Consider the following 23,748-nt stretch of genomic DNA (forward strand, 5'->3'; position numbering starts at 1 on the left):
GTGCAAAGAACCTGTCATTTAAACTCTTATTTGTTAAACTAAATGTTTTTTTTCAACTATGGTGTTCTAGCCCACCAGCTCAGCCAAACACGCATCTCCCTCTCTGGACGTTTGATCTTATGCTTTGGTCATCACGTCTCAAGCCTCTTGACACAAGTCGAGTTCAGCTCTTTGTGGTGCACCCAAAAATTGGCTGTGCAGGACTTGCAAGAGGAGGTCTCTCTCGGTAAGTTATGCGGGCACTCAGTAAAGCTAGCATGAGCGGTAACTTCCAAAAAGGCTTTGCCCATTTTTCTGTGATGATAAAAATATTTTTTGCAGATCACAAAGAGAATTTGAATGAACCCTGAGGCAGTTCAGCTCTTCTCTGCTGGGCTATGTAGAAGTCCTTCTTCGTCAGCAGATATTCCCGCTTATCCCCATTTTGCCCTCTGGCTTCACTTTGCCTCTTCTCTTTAGCGTCCACATCTCCCTTGCGTCCCTCTTATTTGGTTGACTCTTTTCGTCAGTTTCACACTGCTCAATCAGAATTTTTTTTTTCATCCTGCCGTCTTCTTTCTGAATGTTTTACTGCTTCCTTACAAATCAGCTGATGTAAATCGTCTTGTCGCGGCACTGTGCTCTATTGAATACCCGCACAAAGCAACAAAGAGCATATCGATTAATACATGAATGTGATACAGCCGCTCTCACTCTGGGTAGAGTCCTTAATCTCAATATGTTATAGCTTCTTTATGTTTCTCCCCCGCTTTATCTCTACAACTCTACAACATAGTTACGTGCAGCTTCAAATTTCCTGTGGATATACACTCTGCAAAAGCATCAACATATGCAAGAGGACAGGGACCAATATGTTCAAGAACACATACATCTCTGACTAAGACCTCTCTACCGCAGTCGATCCATCGCCGTGGTAATCAATAATCCGGATAGTCTTGTCTCCTCGTGGAAAACGTGAATGAATAAAATTCACCTGCTCAGCAATCTGAAGTGTGTGTAGGTCTTTGTGCATGTGTGTGTGTTTGTGATAGAGAGAGAGAGAGAGAGAGAGAGCGAGAGAGCGCTGACCTTCTATCGATCTGCAGTCACCATATCTCTCAGTATACCTCGAGAAATCCAGACAAGACAGACAAGAATAAAAAGATTAATGGGGGGACTGAAAGTCCGGGTGGGGGTCCAGAGATGTTGGGCACAGACTGCCAAACTCAGACAGCAAGGGTTAAGATTAAAAATAAAGACTGAGCAATATTATATAGACAAATTGTTGAAATACAGAAAAGGAAAAATCATTTAAAACAAGCATGTCTTCATGTTTATCTGTTTCCATTAAATTTGTATGCCCAGTAATGTTTTTGCACTTGTCCATCTTTTCATTATGCATGTACAAGAAGTGTGTGCATGTGTTAAGCATCTACCACCAACCACCCCAAGCCCACGTGTTGACCACATTGGCCATATGGATCAGCATTATGGAGACATGTAGTAGCACAGATGGACGCGTTCTGTGCAGGCCACATTCTCAGTGATCCACCACCGACAGTCTGAATGGCAGCACGGAATCCAGGGGCGCCAATTAACCAGAGGAAGAGGCATAGGCTCCATCCACTGGGAAGAAAAACAAATGGAAAATTCTACAAATACTGCCTTGAAGAGACATTTTCTGATTGTGATCACTTTGAGTTAAATCTAACTCGAGGCACTGAATTGACCACCATAATTAGGGTGGACAAAATATTAGATATTATTTTAAAATGAAATATTTGTCAATACCAAGTCCAGTTCAATACCTCTGTTTGCTTAAAAGTGGCTGCACGTATCTTACAGATGAAGACTTTAAAAGTTGTCAAACAATTTCTCACAACCTTCCTGAACAATCTATTAAGTTTAAAGGTTATATCTGCCAAGAACTCCCTGAAGCAAAACTGGGTTTGTTTGTTTTTTTTGGGGGGGGGGGGTGCTCAAAAAATACCTGTTTGCACCTACTACTAGTGCAAGGATTGTTACAATTCTCAAGACAGACTGAAAGGAAAATGTTAAATTTCTTCTTTTCTCAAATGATTTCTGGTTCATTTACTCCCCTCAAAGTCTCTGTCCTGTTCAATGCCACAGAGGACTCTTACATTAGTCATTCGCATGTTTTTAATCTGTAACTCTACCTTGGGGGATTAAGGGGTTAACTGGAAGGTTGCTTCATGAACCACAGACATCTTATCTCTGTCAGAGCTGAGGGAGAGCGGATCAATCTCACCGTGTCAAATCTCGACGGGGACGAATAAATGCATGAATCGTGAAACGATCCTAGAAAGGCTGTTTCACAGAATGCAACAGATATTGTAGAAGTAAAATATATCACTTTTGTTTTTGCATAAGTAACACAGATTTTAATTCTATGTCTGGATTTGTATTAAATTCACAGGGACATTATAAAATGAAGTGTTTCACAATGTGAATATATAAACTAATGGCAATGGTGTTAGACATAAATAAATACCTCTGACCTGCCGTTAGCTTTGGCACCATTTCTCGTTCCTCCGTCATACGGTCTTACCTCTTGCTTTGTCAATGAGAATGAGAGAAAATATGTGACACTTACTCTGGGAGCCGACGGTCTATAGGAGTGTGTGCATTTGTGTGGAAATGAAATGAGCCTGTTATCATCACTCACACATTCAGGGCCAGGTCCACTCTTTATAAAGCTCTCACCGCCCAGCACATTACTCTGTCAATGTATGTAAATCTTTGTGCTAACTGCTGGTAGCTTTGCGTGCATGCGTGTGTGTGTGTGTGAGTGCGTGTGCTTGAGAGAGATGAAAATACACAAAAAGTCTCTCTGAAATGCATTTAAAAGGGGAAACCAAGAAACACACGCATTGCAGTGTGCCTTCCTTTGTAAAAGGATGGTCCTTCCTTCCATCACCTCTGTGGCTGAGGTAAAGAGTATAGCTCATAGCAACACTGAGTGATTAGCGGTTTATTAATCTTCCAAACAGACCACATCTTCTTTTCACAAGAGGATGAATCAACTTCATCTTATACTTTAAATGATGCGTACTTAAAAGGGGCAATCCATCTTAACACAAGTTACACACTGACAAAATCACAACTATTAAAGGAGACGAAATTCAGATCTCGGTTGATTTTTAACATCTTTTCTTCAAACGGTCTGAGGTTAGCTTGCAGAAAATAACTAAATGGCTGTGACTTGAGGCATTAAAGTCATTTAGATCAAGCAGCAACTTAAACTGTCTCTGTGGTGCCGTAGTAAACTATAGATCAAACTGACAGTTCTGCAGAACTTCCATGCAAGGGATTGGTTTCTCATGTCTCATTTCAAAAGGTGAAAATGTATTTCCAGTTCATGTGAGAAAGTAAACTGAACATTGTCTTTGTGAAAGATAAGGTAAGACACAGCACAATTATATTGAATTTCTCAGTTTTGGTTGCTTCATGAATTCATTTCAACATTACTTTTATTTTACCGCCATTGCGTTCTCCCATCATCTGCGACACATTCCTGTATGAAATGAGCCTCTCACATGGATTGCACAGGTAAGTGAAATGACATATAATTAATGTGAAAAGGGATTGATTTAACTGACCTATCTGAAGCAGAGACAATTATTTTGTCTCCACTGATTGTGTAATTTGTTCTATTTCTTTTTGGTTTATTATCTAATATACACAATGGCATTTTACAGAATGCTTATTGAGTGATTTATAGAGCCTGACACTGAAACTGTAAATCACTTGATGAAGATGTAAAAACTGAAAAAGTCATGAGGGAAAACAATAAAGCCTTCAAGGATGGGGTGGGCGGGCTTTATAGTATGACAGCACAACGCCTTTGACTTAAGAGCAGTTTATTTTATTTTTCATTTCGTCAATGAAGCAGTCGCTCTTTGCTCCCCCCAGCTAAAGTCGTCAAAGAGCACGTTGCACTTTGGCAGCCGAGCATCGCCTGCACTGCACTGTGCAGCACTTCTGGGGGCTCCTCGAAAATATTACGAAACGCTTCACAGTCCAGCTTAAGACTCTCTCAATCCCTCAACACGTGATTACATTCTGTAAGCAGAGAAGAGAGGAATAAAAAAAACAGGAAAGGACAATGGCAAACATTAAAATCCAGATATTTTTGTTTGTGTTTATCATCACATCTGTAACAGCTGATTTTAAGTTTGAGAGAACCGTTCTCTGTCATCTGCTAATTTAGTTTGTCTACAGCCAACAAAAAAGGTGCATCCAGACACTTCATTAAGACAATTCATCCGCACAACGAACCCATGAGGACATGGCCTTCATACCAATAACAATTAGCAACACGCACACAGACACACACTCTGATGAGCTACTGTGTACCCATCTATTCTAGGTTGGCCCCAGGTGCAGCTGTGTTGTCTTAATTAAGAGCTGAGGTCCATGAAGACAACGGACTTCATCATTCATTATATTCATAATTAACTCTTTCACTTTCACCCTCTCTCTGCCTCTCTCTTGGTTTCATTTCAACCACTCAATTAACTTCTTCTCCCTCTCTTACGATCAATCTTCCATATCCTGCTGCTGGGCTACATCACCTCACGCCCACCTCACACAGCATCAGCATTAACCCCACATCTGTCTTTATTTCACAGTCCCTTCCTCATTTCTTAAATTACCAATCCCCCCCCCAATGACTTCCATTTTATTCACTCTGGCAATAAAAGCGTTTCTCTCTTGCACCCTGCCGCTTCTCTTTTTATATGCTCTTACAAATTGCTCCGATACGTCTCGTAGTCACTCTCTTAATGCCCTCATTCTTGTCACCTCGCTCTCTGGTTTTCCATCTAATCCAGCGTCTTATCACCCTCTCTCTCTCTCTCTCTAACACCATTGCTCAATTAACCCCCCTGGCTCCCGACGAAGGGTCAACACACGTATTAGGTCTAGATCACGTCTGGATCTGCCCATGACAAACGAAGAGTCTGCACGCACACACAGACACACACACACACACACACACACACACACGCACAAAGCGAGAGAGGTGTGACTTAAAAATGATTGGGCCCATTAGAGAAAAGAGTGAAAGGAAGAGATACGTCGTTAAGGAGAAAGGAGAGGAAGAGAGGAAGCGGAAGGGTAGAGGCCGAAGCGTGGCAAAGAAAACTCAGGACATGGCAGGAGAAGTGGTTCGTTCAATGAGAAAATATCAGGGAGACGTGTCAAAGCAGCACAAACACAAAGGAGCAGATAAGAAGTAGGGTACAAAGCATTTAGGTTCATTATGGTGAGATCTCAAAATGAGCAGCCTTTCCTTTCTTTAACTACGATTTTAGAAAAGAGTGTAGCACCTATACTCCTAGATTTTACTCATGGAAATAAGTTTTGTAAACCTAACTAAAGATTTTTAAAAAAACAAAGAAATAAAAAGAAATCCAACATTATTTAGCAATAACTGTGACAAAAGGTGGCGCACCAAAGTCCTTAAAACAGGAAGTTCATTTCAGAGAAAACCCAACAACAAAAATAAGAATACTTTGTCCATCTGTCCTGCTTTAAGACCATCAACTTCAAGAAATATCCGATGACTTCCTCACTCAGGGGTGTCAAACCAATTTTCTCCGAGGGCCGCATCAGCATTATGGTTGCCCTCAAATGGCCAGTTGTAAATGTAACATCGTGTAAATGTAACTAAATGTAATGTAAATAAAATGTAACTACTCCTTAACATGCTGCTAAATAACTGTATTTACTACTACATACTTAATTAAATTATAAATATTCATTCATTCATCCATTCATTATTTCATCATCGGGTCGCGGGCCAAGCTGGAGGCAAATTATAAATATTACATATGCAATTGCATAGTTCTAAAAATATATCGATACCTTACTGCTGTAAAAATATCCGCGGAGGTTATGTAATCGCCGGCGTCTGTCTGTAATTTGTTCTTCAATATCTCCATTGATTATTGACCGATATTTAGGGAATTTAACACAGTCATGTAGGGTGGGGGGGGGGCCTCCATCTCACCACTGAATATCATCTGGGTCGGATCCAGAATGGAAGCAGCAACAAATATTTAATTAATCAGTTACAAATACAACTCTGATTCACTTTTACTTTTCAGCATTTTACAAAAACAAATGTCTGCACAAAGCTCTTGCGGGCCACAAAAAAATGACGTGGCGGGCCACATTGGCCCCCGGGCCTTGAGTTTGACACATACTGTATGTCCTAACTTGTCTGTCTCAACCTTAGCGAAAGGTAGGGAATCCTGTTTGAATGAGAGAACCCTGATGTATTAACTGCAGTTGTCTCACTGATGTGTGCACCCAAGCCTTAAAAGAATTCAACATACCCATCTATATACATGCATGTATGCCATACAACCATACAATCCACACAAAGACAAGAATGGGTGCATTTACCAGATGGATAGTGGTCAAGAGTGTGTAAATGATAAAACCACCCAGCTATTCAGTGGCCTTGTCCATTATTCCACCCCACTACCTCTGAAATATGAGCGTGTGTGTGTATATATGGCTCTAAGTTGAAGTATATTTGTCTACGGACATCGCTGCATGCAGTTTCTCTCCATGTAGCTGTGTCAAAGAGAAACAATTCCCTCACCCACTTGTGCCGTAAACGAGCAATATTCAAGTTGAGCCACAAAATGACAACATAAAAGCAGACATTTAATTTAGTGTTGCTGTTTTATTGTTACTACCCATCAAGTGTGACAGGTTGTAAGCAATCAAACTAATGGAACGTTACAAGCCTATTCAAAATGTGCCTCACAAGTTACATTGCATTAACCATCTGTGAGGGTGATCATGTGAAGCACGATGACGACTGTAACATATGAGGCTGTGTTATGTTAAGGGTTATGTATGAAATCAGGAAATATCCGTTATGTGGCGCGTCTGTGCAGACACACATGTCGACGGAGGTGGTGGGTGTCAGCAGCACTCACTAGAACCTCATAAATATCCTAAGATTTGGTATTTCAATGGCATCTTTATGACTTTTATAAGTATTATTGTTTGTTTTTTTTAAGAGATTACTACCTCCAATGATTTCTTCAATCTGACATCAGCAGTTTTATCAAAACTCATCAGGAAGTTATGAAATACTGTAAAATCCTCAACCATGCACGTGAAAGAAAGTGAAAATAAAACCCAACTCCATCCCTTCATCTGGATACATTCCAGAATGTAATAGATTCTTCTCTGTAATACCACCACGCCACCAAGTTCCATGAAAGTCGGTAAAGCAGGTTTTGTTTTTTTCGCTTTTTTGGAATCTTGCTAAACAGGATTACAAATGGCAGCAACATTATGCCTCCTTGGCCGAGGTCAATATGAACATGATTAAAAACGCAAACTCACACAGAGTAAAAACACTCATTTGTATTCACTAACAAATAATATTCAAGACCAAAGGCACTGCCCTAGTTTGAATGTAAGCTACACACCCTGAAAAGCAAACACACACACACACACACAAACACACACACACACACACATGTTATGTTGTCTTCCACAATGAAGTCCAGTTCAACCCCCAATGCTACACACATAGTATATACTATATACTCTTTTACCCTTTCAAAACACAGGAGTCAGACTGATGCTGTAAATCAAGGGTTAATTTAGAATCTAGGAAGTCACAGCACTAAAAGCTGATCATTCCGCCCCCACACATACATACATACAGTATGTGCACGTTGTAATTTACTGTACTTCAACTGTCACTGTAGACAGATATACGTGTCAGAGTCCAGTAATTTACCAATGAGGGCACAGCCTCATCAAATTTAATTCCCAATTTAGCTGATGGCAGATATCGCAGCTGCAGAAGAAAGGCAACATTTATGGGCCCTCTGCCCTTCTCAAGGACTTCAGGATATAGCGCCCTCCACACACACACACACACACACACACACAACCGCCCATCAATGAAGCTAAAACATATGATTACCATATAATGAAAAATGTCAGGCTACATAAAGAAAATGACAAAGGGTGGACATGTGAGTCACACCAACAGTGGACAGCTGGAAGATGTAATGGTTTTTGTACCCTTTTGAAGGACACGGCAGAGTATAGTGATACACAGTTGTGTAGAGCACAATCATGGACGATTTACATACAGACACACACTCTCAGTGGTTGACCATGATGTGATGGACAACCCCCTTGCTGGAAGGCTTCTGCTGGCAATCATACATTAAATAAGAGAATGTGTTCAGAATTATGTCAGTCACTTTGATCAGGTAGAATTCAAACCTTTTTTTTTATCTGAAAACATGAATGAAGAAGATAAAAGGTGACAAAAACTGAAAGTTTGGGATTGTGGGATGCCTTATGACATGAATGATTTACATATCTGTAACAATGTTACGAGTGAAAAGTGTTCAGTGTTATTTAACCGTTTCAAATGGCCAAACTACACAACTGGAATGTAACCTGCCCCCCCGTACTTGTGCAAAGCAATAACCAGCACTGCTTTCTTTAGTGGAAGGTCAATATTATTCTTCATACACTGCCCACTTCAAATGGAGGACTGGGAGGGTAAAGGTTCCTGCAATACTGTTAGAGTAACACGACCACACTGTGTCCGTGGGCAAGTATGGAACAAATGGAGTGTCCATGTTTGTCCTTCTCACTCATTCATTTCACCTTTGCAAGCTGCAAGGTTTGCACAGTTTAAAAAGGAAAATATGTCTGAACCATTGCCCTGAAAGATCTACTGATAAATAAGATTAGGTCAAGCTGGAAAAACAGAAGAGGAGAGACCGTTTTGGAAAAAGGAACCCTACTCTTGGTGCATAGGTCAAATTAAATTCTAGAAATGTTAAATGTTAGTGTCGCTAAACTTCATAAGTTTATTCAATTCAATTCAATTTAAGGACAAATCCATCTTAAGACGGGGTTAATAAAGAGCACAAGCAGAAACCCGGTTTCAGGCCGGTCAACCGGATCCAGACACACTGGAACCTGCAAATGTCTTTGGATTAAGATAATCAATCCTTCGATCTTAAAAAATCATAGAAAAGTGAAGCTGCAGGTCACGTAAAATATAAACAGAAAAGAGTCCAACACAGCTGAATAGAAGTGAATTCATTAGATGGGCTGAGTCTGGGGTCAAGCCCCGTCAACCCTGGGAGCGCGAGATAACAGAGCAACCATTCAGAGACCAAAAACAGCTAAGAGACATGGTCTCTATGGTATATGAGGACATGGACAACAGAACCAAAAGGCCCACTGTAGCTATATAGATAAAAGCAGGATTGTTTCCACTTTAATGTAGATTGGAACTTCTAGGGCCCGCTGAGATTGATATTGCAAGAAAACAAAATGTAAAAACTGCTCAATAAACAACGGCAACAAACTTTAAGGATATTGGCAAAGCAAAAAAGAAAAAGTTCTCACTCATTAAAAAACATAAAAATGTTCATACAATTATTATTATAAACACGCTGCTTCAAGATAACCACTGAGATTTGTTAGAGGTTTCTAATAAACCATGTTTTCTTAAAAGGAATACACACAGACACAAACAGAATTGTCATCATGGGACGGCTGTATCTCAGTGGGTTGTCCAGTGATCGTTAAGTCCGTGGTTTGAATCCCAGCTCTGACTGTCCACATGTCGAAGTGTCCTTGGGCAAGACACTGAACCCCAAATTGCTCCCAGTGGGTTTGGCGTGTGAATGAGTGTGTGATTGGGTGAATGTGAGGCCAAATTCGTAAAGCGCTTTGGGCACTGCAAAATGTGGAAGAGCGCTATATAAGTGGAGTTCATTTACCATCAACAGCCTTAATGCACAAAGTCTCAACTTTGACAGCACGCTGCATCAAAGTGTCAACTCAAATGCAGTTTGTCTGTCCAGGGTCTAAAGTCGTCCTTATCTTGCACCAGAATAAGTAGCTAGAAATATGAGATAATGAGAAATATTAACATTTCAACATCATCTTTACTAGTAAACAGTCTAAAAAAAGTCTGAAGCCGGAGTTCTTGGTACAAAGTTCAGAGGCCTATCCCTCCATATATAGACAGCTCTGACTTAATGTACATGTCATTTATGATGGAAACTGCAGAGGGGGATTATGGAACATTACGCACAATAACCCTTCCAAAAGGGTCGTAATTGCCTCACTCTGACTGGCTTGTGTTTTGCTCAGCTAACAGACAGAGTAGAGAGGGATGAAAGCTTCTGAGAATGGGAAAGCAGAAAGGAAGGGAGAAGAGAAGAGAAGAAAAATAGTCGGATAAAGAGCTGAGGAAGAACAGTCGGCGAGAGAAAGAAAAACTGCAAAGGCTTGAAAGCTAGAGAGCAGGCTTAGAACATTTGTCAGACTAAAAAGGTTCAAATACAGATTTCAAATAAATTAAATCCAGCAGCATGTGGGTCACAATTTCACATCAGATCCCACTAACAATGGAATATAAGACTACACCAAAAAAATAAAAAAATCAGAATGTATGTCTCCGTTGGTGTGATTATACAATACAATCTGTTAGACAGCCAACATTGGCAGCTGTAGATGGTCCTCAATGATGTACTCTAATGATGTACTTTAATGAAGACCAAGTTACAATAGGCTTTCGGAAATATAAAGGTATGTGTTTAGCAACAAGGAATCGATGTTACGACGAGCGGGATGGATGGATAGATGGTACATGTACAGTATACCGGTAAAAATAGCTAATATTTATTTGGTAATTAGCAAATTACTAAATTTAGAGGGGGGGGGGGGGTATTCCTTGCAACATCTTCAGACCATTTAACATCCTTAAATAATTTTCACACATGTGTACATTCTCATCATCATCAGTTTTTATATTTATGGCCAACTCACTGTTAAAATAAAAGAACCTGTATTTGTTAAAATGTCCACAAATTTGTTGATTCGGTACTTGGGGTTCCAAACAAAAACAAAACAGTGAATTGAACAAGCTTACATACTTTTCAAATCAAAAACAACTATCCATCAATCCATTTTCTTGTAGATGAGAGGATCGTCTCATCGACAGCCGCTTTGGTCACTGAAGCCTAAATATAACGAAATAAAAAAAGAAAATTGCTTTGCTGAGTGAAACAATCTGTTACATTGAATTCTTAATTGATTATATTCCAAACTCCCTTGCAAATGCTTTTAATGAGTTCACAGAAGCATTGATGACAGCAATCAATCTGTAAATGATGCATACATACATTAGCTCGGCCAATTTACTTTTGCTGTGTGTGTGGGCTTGTCTAAATAACTTGCCTGACATTATCATTCCTCACTCTTGCTAAATGAACATCTTTGGCAATCCCATAACTGATGAATTCGCATTTAAGAACTATCACAAGGAGAATATATTGCATTGATGCACACGACCGCCGAGAGTTACGAAGGCTTTGTTTCTGCAAAGAGACAGAAAGGATTATGTTTTACGGCGCTGCATCTGTTAGGAGCAGCGGCGCCGGCGTTTTTCCTCCACCGATCTACACAGCTTTCATGATAATTGATAGAGAACTGTGGAATCAGACAGCACAGAAGGGAGGGGAGGGATCTGCTCTGATTAACTTGTTTATCATCAGAGATTTTAATAATTTGTTCATGAATCTGGTATTTGTAGTGACCTTTAATTCTGAAATCATTAAGGTTTAAAGAGTAGATCCATCATTTCTATGCAAGGTTTGAGCTGTCGAAGTAAAGCAAAAAGTCCTTCCGTCAGTTGTACGTATTGACAGCAGTTTGACGTAGTAGTGGGTGGAGACCGTATTCATGACCTCCCAAATCTGGCCCGGTTAAATTCTTAGAATGAAACAAGCCCACACTTGAATAATCTGAGTTATTAGAGACAAATCACAAAAAGCTCTGTAATGCTACTTTCATCCTGGTCACTGTGGCTGAAGAAATACCCCAAAATACAAAATACCCACATTTGGTTAGGACCCTGCGCTTATTTTCAACTGTATATTTAATGTACGAAGGCGCCAATGCTCTCATTATGCACAAAAAACTCATAGAAGGGATTCTGAGAGATGCATAACGATATTTGTTTGGGTGCACTTGATGATGATGGATCTCCATCACCAGCTAACCTTCTAAACAGACGCTGGTCTCGGTAAGACTGTTTCTGAAATACTTAAAGCACAGGAGAAACACATTAGGAATTCCGCATGTATCTCCAGAGAAAATACACCTGGATAAGCACAGTGCACCGTCTGCTTACTTTTAGTTCTTCTTTGGAATAAACCTGTGAACGAAACTGAAACCAAACTGCTCTCTAACCAAAGGCTAAGTTGCGTGTATTCCACATTCCATTTATGTGCCCAAATCTCCCATAAAACTTGTACATTGCACTGTTACTATGCTGTGCAGCTGTGCTTTCGTTTTGGGATAAAAATGTACAGCTGCTTGGGACTTGCAGTATATTAGTGTTAAAGCTATTCATGCAAACGTATCATTACATTACTTTCTATGCTGCAGTTTGCTTTCTGTCTCTCCTGATAAACGGATACAGATGTCCTCAACGGAAAAGCACACCCCATCGGGGTTGCTGCAGAAATATCTCAACGTATCTTAATAACTTGGAGCCCCGTCGCTCTCACCCTCTCTCTTTCTCTTTCAAATGTATCACTTGGGTCTATTTCAGTCGTGGTTTCATGAAACTTTATTTCTGACCTCTGTCTTCAGCGTACCTCAAAAAAATCTTCTGTTTTCTTTATAAACCTCAGGCCTGGCAGTCTCAGTCTGCAGACAGTAATACACTCATCTGGGATCATGAGCCATTTATTAATCCCAGCTCAGTAATACTATGAGAGCATGGCTTCAGAATCCAATGAATATTTCACACTTTCATTTCACATGCAATCTCTGCTGCTCAGAAGTGTGTGCTGCCTGGTATCATTCAGTGTGGTTTATCTGTGAGAGTGCGTGTTTCCCCATGTGTGTTGGGGAATTACTGCGAGACACTTTATTTGATTCCGCTATTGAAATGTGTATTTTGTAGTTTGGCTGTGCTTTTATATTTGGTTTCTGCACTGCAAACATATTTCAGTTCTGTGCGGCTTCCCTTCAAAGCGTCGCTACCCTTTTTGAATTTATGTGAGCAGAGAGAGTTTAAGTCACCGCCAAGACCCCCCGACTCCCATCGCCAACAACGAACAAGTTATTTTTTTCTTTTCCTGACAATGAGACGCATCCAACTACTTATAACTGGCTCCACCATTGTGTTTAAGCACATTTAACTTGTTCTACTCTATTTGTGCAGAAGCTACATAGACTGAGATCATCTTAAAATGGTTACTGGTAGAAGATGCATACCACAAAGATGTAGACAACATTGTTAAAAGGCTGCTTACATTTATAAAAGCAAATATAGGTACAAAAAAAGTATTATCATTATTAAAAACTTATTGCTATGAATGTCAGGACAAATTAGTTGGGTGTTGTAATTGCACCTCCATAATCCAATTAGTCATGTTGCCATTGCTATGAAAATAATAGACATTGTGTGTTCATAATGAGAATATAAAAATGCTACCTGACCAGAACTCCACTGACACACTGCACTATGTTCCGCGGGGTCACATGTCAAACGTTAATCCAAAAGATCGACTGTACTTTCGGCTTGTCCCGTCCGGGGTCGCCACAGCAAATCAACCTTCTCCACTTCACCCCGTCCTTCGCATCGTCCACAGATATAGTCCCTCTACCTATATAGTCACTAATAAATAATGCATCTGTGAAATAACTGGCTGTCCGCATGTCACCTGTAGATCAAGACAATTGATTGGCTGTTAAAACATAAATGGGATTTGTGCTGGTCAATTGTTGACTTTTTTGTGTAACTCAAAGAACACTCGATTATAAAGATATGGGATTGCGTTTAAAAATGTATTCTTTAAATTTGTATATTGATACGATCGGCAATTCCAATTAGAATAGAATACAATTACCTTTTTTTTTTTTTTAATCGTAATTAGGTTAACTCTGTTCCATGTAAAACTTTACTCTCCACGTGTTTATTACATGCTTTTCTTACAATTAACATTTAAATGCCTTTTCTATTACGGTAGTCTATGTCTATGAAATAAAAATAACCAGGATCCTTGCTATTTCCATTAGTTGTAACACGGAGCTGATTGTGGGTTTGGTTATGTGTGTTGCTGTTTTTGAAGTGGTATGATTGTTGGTGCAACTAGCAGAAAAGGGAACAAATCCCTTTTTTGCCCCTAAGGAGCAACTACCAGCAAAAAAAAAAAAATTCCTTAGACTATGATGGAGACATGAAAGCAGATAAAAGTGGTGCCTGGCTTCTAGCCTGATGGGATCCCTAGCAAACCTTCATTTTCTTGCAAGATTTCATGCCCAGTGGCAGAAAAAATAACACAGAGAAAGTGAGGTTTACAGGCCACCAGTCTAAATGCAGATGGTGCCATTATTATATCGCCATTAAGCCGTGCAATCAACATTTACTCCTAAATGATACTCTAAAAAAATATTTAAAAAAATTGCTAGTTTAAGATAAAGGGATCCATGTCTGGTAGGGGGTTCCAAATAGCTTTAGCTGGCATATCGTACTCTACCTTTACACAGCAACAACACAATCAAATACCTTGGTGTCAATGGCGGTCAAACTACATGAAAAACAAAGGCAAACAGATAGCACAATATAGGTTCTAAATATTGAAAAAAATGTGGGAATAGAGATGTCAAAAGTAAGATTTGACCAAAAAAACTTAACAAGTACAACCTGATAACAGGCTGGTGTATTTTCCAACGTTTACCCCGCCTTTCACCCGTAGCTTGTTGGGATCGGCTCCAGCAGACCCGTGACCCGCAAGGCCGATAAGCGGCTGTAGGCGAGACGATTGCGATCGTCTCGTCTACAAGAGGGAGGGAGGGATAGATGGAAAATAATTACTTCAACTTTCAAATGTTCTTCCAGCTTCAAGAAAACTTATGCAACTTTGTTCTTAATTAGTTCAGAAAGTCTCCTCCAACACATCCTGCAGTATTTATTCATCCTTAAAGGCATTCAGCATGTGCAAAGGACAGGGAAATATTCTGTACATTTTCTTTCTAGCCAGTAGAAGCTGTGTGTTCTAAATGAAAAATTCAGTTCAACATAGGACACAGGCTCGTTAAAACATGTCGATACAGGTTTTAATGTTAAGAGGCACTGAGACAAGGTTCAACGTTCACTGAAGGTCCGAAGACATCATTGAAAAGCCCCTGACCGATGTCGTTCATCACATTCTAGGAAAGCCATAAAATATGAGATGGTGTGGAAAAAAAGGAAAAATGACAATTTCCTCAGGGGGAAAAAAAAAACAGGGAATATATGGATAGCATTAATAAAGTCTCCAAAAGTGAATTGGTAATGATGCAGCATAACGCTGAAGGCAAGTTGAAACCTTTTCCCTTTGAATTTTGCTTGAGAGGCAATATTATATCCGAAGGAGTGGCTCATCGGCCACTGCAGCTCAATACTCAATAGAGTATCAGCCAGAACACAGAAAACACAAGGCATAGATACACACTCATGGACACAAGATGGAGATAAAGGTGGATGTTGGTGTAGCTCTGCGTCATGAAACGTCTCTGGCTCTGGCTGAATATTTGGTTACATCGGTCAAGCCACCGTTAATTAGAGCTATTAAACTCCAACCTCACAACCATTAGTTTCAATTCAAGTATTAAGAAGATAAATGTAACGCAACTGGTTGGGAGCAGCCTAAAGACAAAGGGATGTGTGCATCTATTTTTAAGAGGAATTGTGTCATCAAGTGAAGCAAAACACCCTCACCACTATTATTAATCACTTTTCTCATGGAAAAAAAAAAATCCTTACCTTGTCTTTATCCTCCACTAGATCACTGAGTGTGTCATCTGGGTCCAGAATCCCCCCATCACAATACTCGACATGGTGAGTGCGAACGAGGAAATCACCTTCCTATAACACAGGAAACAACCAATCACGTAAATTAACAACAGGCACATACTGACCTAAAGAAAGTTTCTGATTAATGCGTCAACTGGCAGCTGCAGGCGTCAATCTCACGTCGATCGACATCTAAATAATGCCGTAAAAAGATCAACACTAACATGTTCTCATTCAGGAAAAGGAAATTTAAGGTTCAGGTTCTCTGGATCCTCCTCATACTAACTTCAGCATTCACTTTTAATATTCTGCCTTGCAGTTCAAACTCTGATATGAAGCTCCAACACAAACAATTTTTTTTTACCTCTCCATATGCAACTGTTCACAGAGGTTCAAAGGGGGCAAAATGCTCCAAGCACTTTCATGATCATCTCCGTTAAAAGAAAGAAAAAAAGGTTTTATTTTTGCCACTGAGTTGCTAGATTTAATAACCAGACGTGATGTTTGACCCACCCCGAGCAAGCGGAATTGCATTTCCGCGTCGTGGCAGGTTTGGGATTTTATATCGCGAGGATATTGGAGGAAAAAAAAAAAGAGAAACAATTAAATATTCTTCTCAAAGTAAAGATGAAACCAATGCTCATAACCAAAGGTCCCCACTCCCTTCCCTCTGCTTTTACATTCTATCCCACCCAAAGTCCGACCCCCCCTTCCTTCCCCCTTTTTGTTTCTTTTCCCCCAACGCTGTCCACATCTTTCCCTCGATGGCTCGTACAGATTACAGCTTCAGCCTGGCTGGCCCCGCCGTGTCTCTGTTCACTGGCGTTCTCCACCGTGTTGGGACCGTGATTAATGACATCGGCACTGCAGCGGACAGCTGACTACATACAGCAGCTTGTTGAACACCATATTAAGACAACACACACACATCCGCATGCACAAACGGACACACCAACAAAACAGCACAAACAGCCTAAAGGACAGGTATTACTCAAACTGTTGCACGGTGCTGCTGCATTAAATCACTCTTCCAGGGTCATGTGTTTGCTTTTTAAAAAAAAAACTCCCACATTTGGGACAAAGAAACATGTTTGCTGTTAAGATATCCCTAAAAGCGGGCCTAAACAACGCGGTAGAAAATATCATGGATTTATTTTTTCAGCAGTTTGTCTTGGAGCTTTTCAGGTGAAGGAGGAGACATGTCATATTTACCAGAACAATTTCATATCCAGAAGAACAACAATTTCCTCCGCTGCAAAGATAAGCCGCATTCCATTGAAGCACCAGAACATGAAGTACAGCTCTGTAAACAAGCCAGGCATGGATTCAGAAATTTACAGCGCGCTGTTCGGCCAAAGGTGTCACTGCTCTGGGAGTTTGTGTTCTGCTTAACCAACACATTTATGTTCTTGCAGCTTCCATTTTTCTTGCGCTTACTGGTAACAGTTAGTTGGCACCAGTGAAATACATCCTATAATCCACGCCAGCCTGAGCTCTGAGTTTAGCTACTGCCCACTGCCGCTGTGAGAAGCACATCACCAGGAGGCAGCACACGGCCTCGCCATAGTAGGTCTACTTCTGCTGTGTTTTAGGTTGTTCTACCCACTCAATAAGAAGATATAGATCATATCCTGATTGCCTATAAAAAGGTAAATATTTACCGGTAAGTCTTGTGCCAGTTTAAAATAACTGTTATTTCCAAAAAAGAACATATTTACTTGCATATCCAAGCATCCATGTGCAATTTTTCTGCCCTGTATAAACATTGTATTTGCCTTTCAGTTCAACCTTGGATTTAGTCATTCTTTGCCGGTGCCATTACTGCTCAATATGCATGGATAGTAAGACATGAGAACACTAGATAACAAGACAACAAAGAAGCATTCAGAGTTTGTAATTGTCAAACACCGTCCAGTTTATATTCTATTAAGTGAAACCACAAGCAAAATAAATAAATAGCCTCTTTTGTATCATGAAGCCAACACTTATCATGTTCCCAGGGGTTCCAGCGTGCCTGCTGAGCCACAGTATGGCTCACACAACCACCCAGACATTGTACTTATTATATTTATTCGTATTGTGCTTGAGAGCATGGTCCCCAATATATCAGCAATTCATAAAACAACATGAACATGTTCCCTGACATGAACTGTCAGGGGACTGAAGGCCTCGGGCAGGGTTTCTTATGTAGTTAGAAATCTAGCACTGGGCGGTGTACTGCTTAATATAGTTTGGAGTGTATCTTTCCTCTTAAGCCATTTTATGGAATGTTTCGGCAGCAATGCCGACGTAGAGGCGTACTGGTCACACAGCAGGTGACAGAACTGATAATAAGCAATAGCAAATGCCTCCCACACTTCGATGCGATTTAAAAGTAGGCCAAATGATTAATTGATACTGATTTGTTTTTTTATTCAGAACTGTCGGTGGTGTTGATTTAAAGTGCGTAAAAACCTTCAGTGGACAAAAATGTGCAGCAAAAGTCAAGTATAACAGTAAACGTACCGCCGCAAAGCGAGAATAAGGTCTGCGTCACTCACTTGAATTCAGTCAATTCAAGTCTCGCCAGAAAATCCGGACACAATTAAGTGTGACAGCATGGAAAGGATCCTACAGAGAAACGCATCTGCCTGCAGCGCATCTTCTGTCTCTTTCTCTATATAGTTTCTATTTCAGTAACAAATAATTGACCAATTTCAATCATTTTTGTCCCTCCAGTTGAATGAATATTTTTTCCTGAACATATTTCTTTGCTAGGAAATAAAGACATGAATGGGACACATACTGTGATCCAACAGATCAGTCAAACAGATTTTCGGAATTTGAACACACGAGAGGAGCCGAGGCGAACCGAAGGCACGCGAAAGAAGGCGGGGTCTAACCGAGTAGGTTCAGTTTGAGTCGACCTGCCATAGGAGAAAGACTGTCGAATTAAAGAAGGAAATTATCGACAGATATGAATGTAAATAGCAATTTATCTGGTGCGTATGAACGGATTGATCAAGTTTACATTATTTCTTATCAGAAATATAGTTTCGGTGTTCAAACAAATCAGTTTTCGAACAGTGTTACGGAACGAATTATGTTCGAGAACCGAGGTTTTACTGTATATCCAACGTACTGAACAGTCTAAAACAGTTTGTAAAAGCTACTTGATCCTGCTGGATCTTCTGGAACGAAGTTACTAGGTAGATATGATTGACCTTCTGTTTGTATTCAGGAAAGCAACCCACTTGATCCCTTGTTGCATAGAAGTACAGCAAAGAAATGTAGAGGTTGCAAGATAAGAGCTGTGAGAACACTGATCTAATCTGGTGCTAAGGAGACGTGCATGACAAATGTGCCACACATATTTCAGAACGGCAGAAAATGAGTGTCTCTAAGTGTCAAAAACCTAGAGGGACACAGATATTGTGGGACGAAAGATAAGAGCTGTAAACAACTTGATCTAATCTGAAAATCAAAGGGATTAGCACGTAATGTGGATCTTTGCCTGATAACATTCCAGATAAGATTGGGCACGACGTAAAAATCATTAATAGAGTAGCAAAATCCCACCAGAGTTGGAATACAGTGCAGATTATTATGTTTTCAGGTGTGTGTTTACCTCCCATCTATCCACTCTGTATATCTGGAGCGCAAGCTTCCGTTGGCTGGCGGAGGACACGGCAGTTTGGTATGCATGCCGTCATAAAAACCGAAGGTCAGCGCAAAGAGGTGGATTTGGACGCGCCACATCTTTAACTGCTCCTCATACTTATAACTGAAGCCTGCAGTAATCTGTGACAACAGTATTATTAGTTTGTAAAGGTACTAAGTGGTAAAATAACTACGTTCACCCGTCTTGTGACCGAGCAGTAACAAACCTTGTCTTCTGTGAAAGGCAAAAGGAGACCACCATGACTCACCATTTACCCTTAACATTTCAGCATTGTAAATCTGAATTTACCAATGAGTCCATGTTAAGAGTATCTTGATGGTTCAAAAATCAGATTTCATTAGCATCTTAAGTGCTTCTTAGAATTTGCAAATGTGAGTGTTTTAACATGTCTTTTGATAGGCCGTTCTTTTAATAATTAAAATGCCATTTAAAACAGTAAAATTCCAAAATTAAAAAAGGCTAGAAGAGAAGAGAAGAGAAGAGAAGATGGATCAACACATTCCTGCAGCTTGTCTGCAGAGACAACAGGACGCGTCTCCTCCCTTTCTCCTCCCTCCCACTCAGAAATATTTGCCTGCTCCCTGGCGCGGAGCCGGGATGTTTTATGATTTTATCAGCTGGGTTGTTCATACCGTGTAGTCGATGCCCAAACAGGAAGGAACCCTTTCATGTACGTCCACCTTAAGACCTACATGCATGTGTTTAAGCGCACACACACAGCGTCGATGTGTTCATTAAATACAGTACACTAAACCCGACACCACAGAAAAGGGCAACCGTAAACACACAATCGTGCATTTATTTTGCCAAAGGTAAATAAGTTTGTCAACAAGTCAATAACTTGTATGAATGGGATACTGTAGTAATAGTAGTAGTAGTAGTAGTATCGGCAGTAGTAGGCTGTGGAGGTATGGATGGATTATTAGTACATTAATAGGCTATTGACACATTATCATCATAATAATTATCCCCATTAGAGATTAAATGCACACTGGTAGCACTAATGCCTTTTTAGTGACTATAATCCCAGAATAAATTGCCTCTCTTCCCCACATTCTAGCTCTATGTCACTCCATCTTCCTCTCCTCCCTCGGCCCACCAAGGCAAAATGTTCCCGGGGGAAACCCTGTGGATCGATATCTTGTTTCTCACGACAGACAGAGAGGAGGGAGCGCTGGAACAGTTACCTCCACTGATGATGTCGAGTCTGGGAAGTGGTTTTCAGGACTGGGACGGGAACATCAATAGTAAAGGATAAATCATGGATCGTGCACTCACTAAATTGTAGCTTTATTCATACTGTAAATGTGAAGTCATCTCGCACACTGCTGTGGGAACGCCCAACAAAGCAGCTGATAGTTAACTAAAATGGATCCACATCCAAAAGACGAGATTAAAAAAATGCTTAACGTATACCTTCTAAGAAAAATATAGACGTTTGCAAAGAAGGGAGAAAAACACACTGTGTTGAAAGTGTGCTGCTTCTGTTACAGTTTAAAAAACGATATGCCTAACACTATGAGCTGGGATTAGGGGATGGTCTGCTCTACAACACACACACACCTGCCTGCTAATCCAGAGACACATTAACAGCCATAATTACATAGCTAGAACAGATTAGTTTTGCAGGAAAATGACTGACTGCTGGAAAGTGAGGAAGGAAAACTCCAAAGCAACACGTTATAAATATTATCCATCCCAGGGAGGAGGAATCAGAGGCAGAGAAGTTCATCTTGAGGTAGTCCACAGAGGTCAAAGGGCAGCACTAAAAAAAAGAAAATATATAAAAATAATAAGTCACACTAAACACCTGTTTCAAATGCAATACAGGACAGAACCGGTGCGAGAGGTTCTAAGTTCTAACACTGCCACGCGTGCACAAGGAGATTTACAGACCATCTCCCAACATTTGAGATTTCATCAAAACAAGAATGAAAGGAAATCAAGAATGTCAAACAGTTGAGGAGAAAAGATAAGCCCTGAGAGATTGTAGCAGAACAAGCCACAGTAGTGGGAAAATACAAGTAGCATAGCAAGCTACACTTGCATGCTACGTGAAGCTGTAAAACTATTAACAGCAGTTATCAGTTACAAAACCTTCAAATTGATTAGTCATTCTTAATGTTAAACCTGTGTCATCCTGATGTCTCATTCTGTGGGAAATTCCACTGAGAAGATTTAAGATTATACACTTTATACATGTAAAACAGTTGGAATAGAACTACAGTTTACATTTCCAGATAAAAGAGAAACTTAACTTTAACTTTGAATATTTAAAATGCATGATACTTTAACCAAAAGCTGTGATCATAGCTCCTGCCTCCCTCCAAGCAGACTCTGTTAGTTAAGAGACTGAAGTGAATTCAAAATGAAGGCTATTGATGTCTACAGTAGGTGGAACTGAGATTTATCTCATGAAAGAAGAACAGGAGTGCAGGGAGGAAGTGTTCAAAGAGGAAAAATGAGTTCAGACGAAAAGGGAAGCCAGAGGCTATATGGGAGGGGAAGGAGTAATATAGATGAAGGAAGGGAGGGCTGATGCACAGGTAGATGGTGATAAAATGAAAGAATGAAAAAAAAAAACTCAAAAAGAAAGAAACAGAGGAGTGTGGGAAAAAAACCAGTCTCCAAAATACTGATTGTTGTCTCTCACATCAACAGAAACTCATTCACAGCTTCGACATCTCTCTCTCTCTCTCCATCCATCCATCACTGCTGAGGACATCTCGCAACAAGGCCAGCGTGCTCTCTGAATAACAGACCCAATATGATGCGAGTCACCGAGAAGATCTGCTCGTCTGATGGGGTCACTGGGTTCCTGTTCCGAGCAGCGCTGGGAATCAGCAGCAGTCAGAAAAGAATTCACCAGAGAGACTCATTTGCATTTTACGCTTACAATTTAAGTGGGAACTACTCGTGCCTGCTCCTGTCTGCACCGTCACATCCATATCAGATATGCTTTTAATTTTTTATACAGCAATTATGGAGAACTGGACCTCCACGGCTTTGTCTAATTTCCCAAGACTTTGGGATGCGAAGATCACGCGGCCCCTTTCATAGAGTAGAAATGACAGCGCTTTCGATTATTCTTTTATGACTTCTGGGAAAACCTCAAATGTTATGAAAGTGCCGTTTCATAAAAAGTTATCTCGCCTCCTCCTTTCTGTCTTTCCGTAAAAAATATTTCCACATTATTAGAAAACTACTTCAGACACATGAATAATGTAGCTAACTGATTGCTTAAAAGGTCAAAGAGACCCCCCCCCCCCCCCCCCCCAAAAAAAAAGAGTCAAAATTGCATTTGTTCATGCCTTTCTTCATGTTCTGGAGGATACTTTCAACGTTATTAATGAGAATGGAGCATTTATCCATCTTCTCCAACTCCAATTACTTCTATTATGTGCTTGGTACGGGTCTTAAAAGATGAGCACATGTTGACATGCAGCTTCCACAGTGTTAAATTTAAATAACAGTACTTTTAGACATGAAACATCTAATAAAAATAGAACAGGCATGTCAATATCAGTATGTCTAGTTTATTGCATGTGTCATATCAATAATAATCAAAAATCAAAAACACTACCCAGGATACCATTTTGCATAAATTGTTTTAGTACCAACAATACAGTATTCAACAATTAGCTCTGCCTGGATTTGAAGCAAACATGCAAAAAGTGCATGAGTCTCCTTCCAGGTGTTCATTCTAAACATAAGTGCATGTCAGGCCTACCTGTTCCAGGAGTTTTCTGTATCTCTGCGTGGCTTGCTGGATGAGATCTCTCACGGTCCATCCTTCCTTGCAGGGCACCACCACACCCGTCTGCCCAAATGTCACAGTCACCTTCATGCTAGCTCTCCTCGCCTCTCTTCATCCAAGACGCAGGCCTTCTGGATAAAAAAAAAACTGTGACGAGGACGAAAGAAGGCTTAGAAACACGTGTTGGAAGAACCAGGGACAGTATCAAGCAGATAAAAAAAAAAAAATTTAAGATGCAAAAGTCATACAGTTTGTCAGAGACCCAGAGTCCCAAAAAAAAAGCTCCTCAGTAAAACTGTCTGAGGGAACAAAGATGACACCCTGCTCCGTTATTACTTAGCCATTATCATCACTTTGCATCCGGTATACAAGTCAGTCTCTGAACACAAACTTCAGTTTCCAGTCGCGTTAAAAAAATAAATCTGCAGTTGTTTCATGATTGTCATGCGTGTTAGCGAC

At 40.2% G+C, this 23,748-nt stretch overlaps 1 protein-coding gene across 1 annotated transcript in view; it reads right to left on the minus strand.

Annotated features, from left to right (window-relative positions):
* The window catches only part of pard3bb (par-3 family cell polarity regulator beta b), a 134,395-nt gene extending 111,016 nt beyond the window's left edge, over positions 1-23,379 (minus strand). Inside the window, exons 1-2 of the mRNA XM_068746235.1 lie at positions 23,263-23,379; positions 15,842-15,943 (exon numbers count right to left, since the gene is read on the minus strand). Of these exons, the coding sequence (XP_068602336.1) occupies positions 15,842-15,943; positions 23,263-23,379 (219 nt within the window). The remainder of the gene's footprint in view (positions 1-15,841; positions 15,944-23,262) is intronic.
* Positions 23,380-23,748: the final 369 nt, after the last annotated feature.

The sequence above is a fragment of the Brachionichthys hirsutus genome, chromosome 12, assembly GCF_040956055.1.
Source record: "Brachionichthys hirsutus isolate HB-005 chromosome 12, CSIRO-AGI_Bhir_v1, whole genome shotgun sequence".
In the NCBI taxonomy this organism is placed as follows: domain Eukaryota; kingdom Metazoa; phylum Chordata; class Actinopteri; order Lophiiformes; family Brachionichthyidae; genus Brachionichthys; species Brachionichthys hirsutus.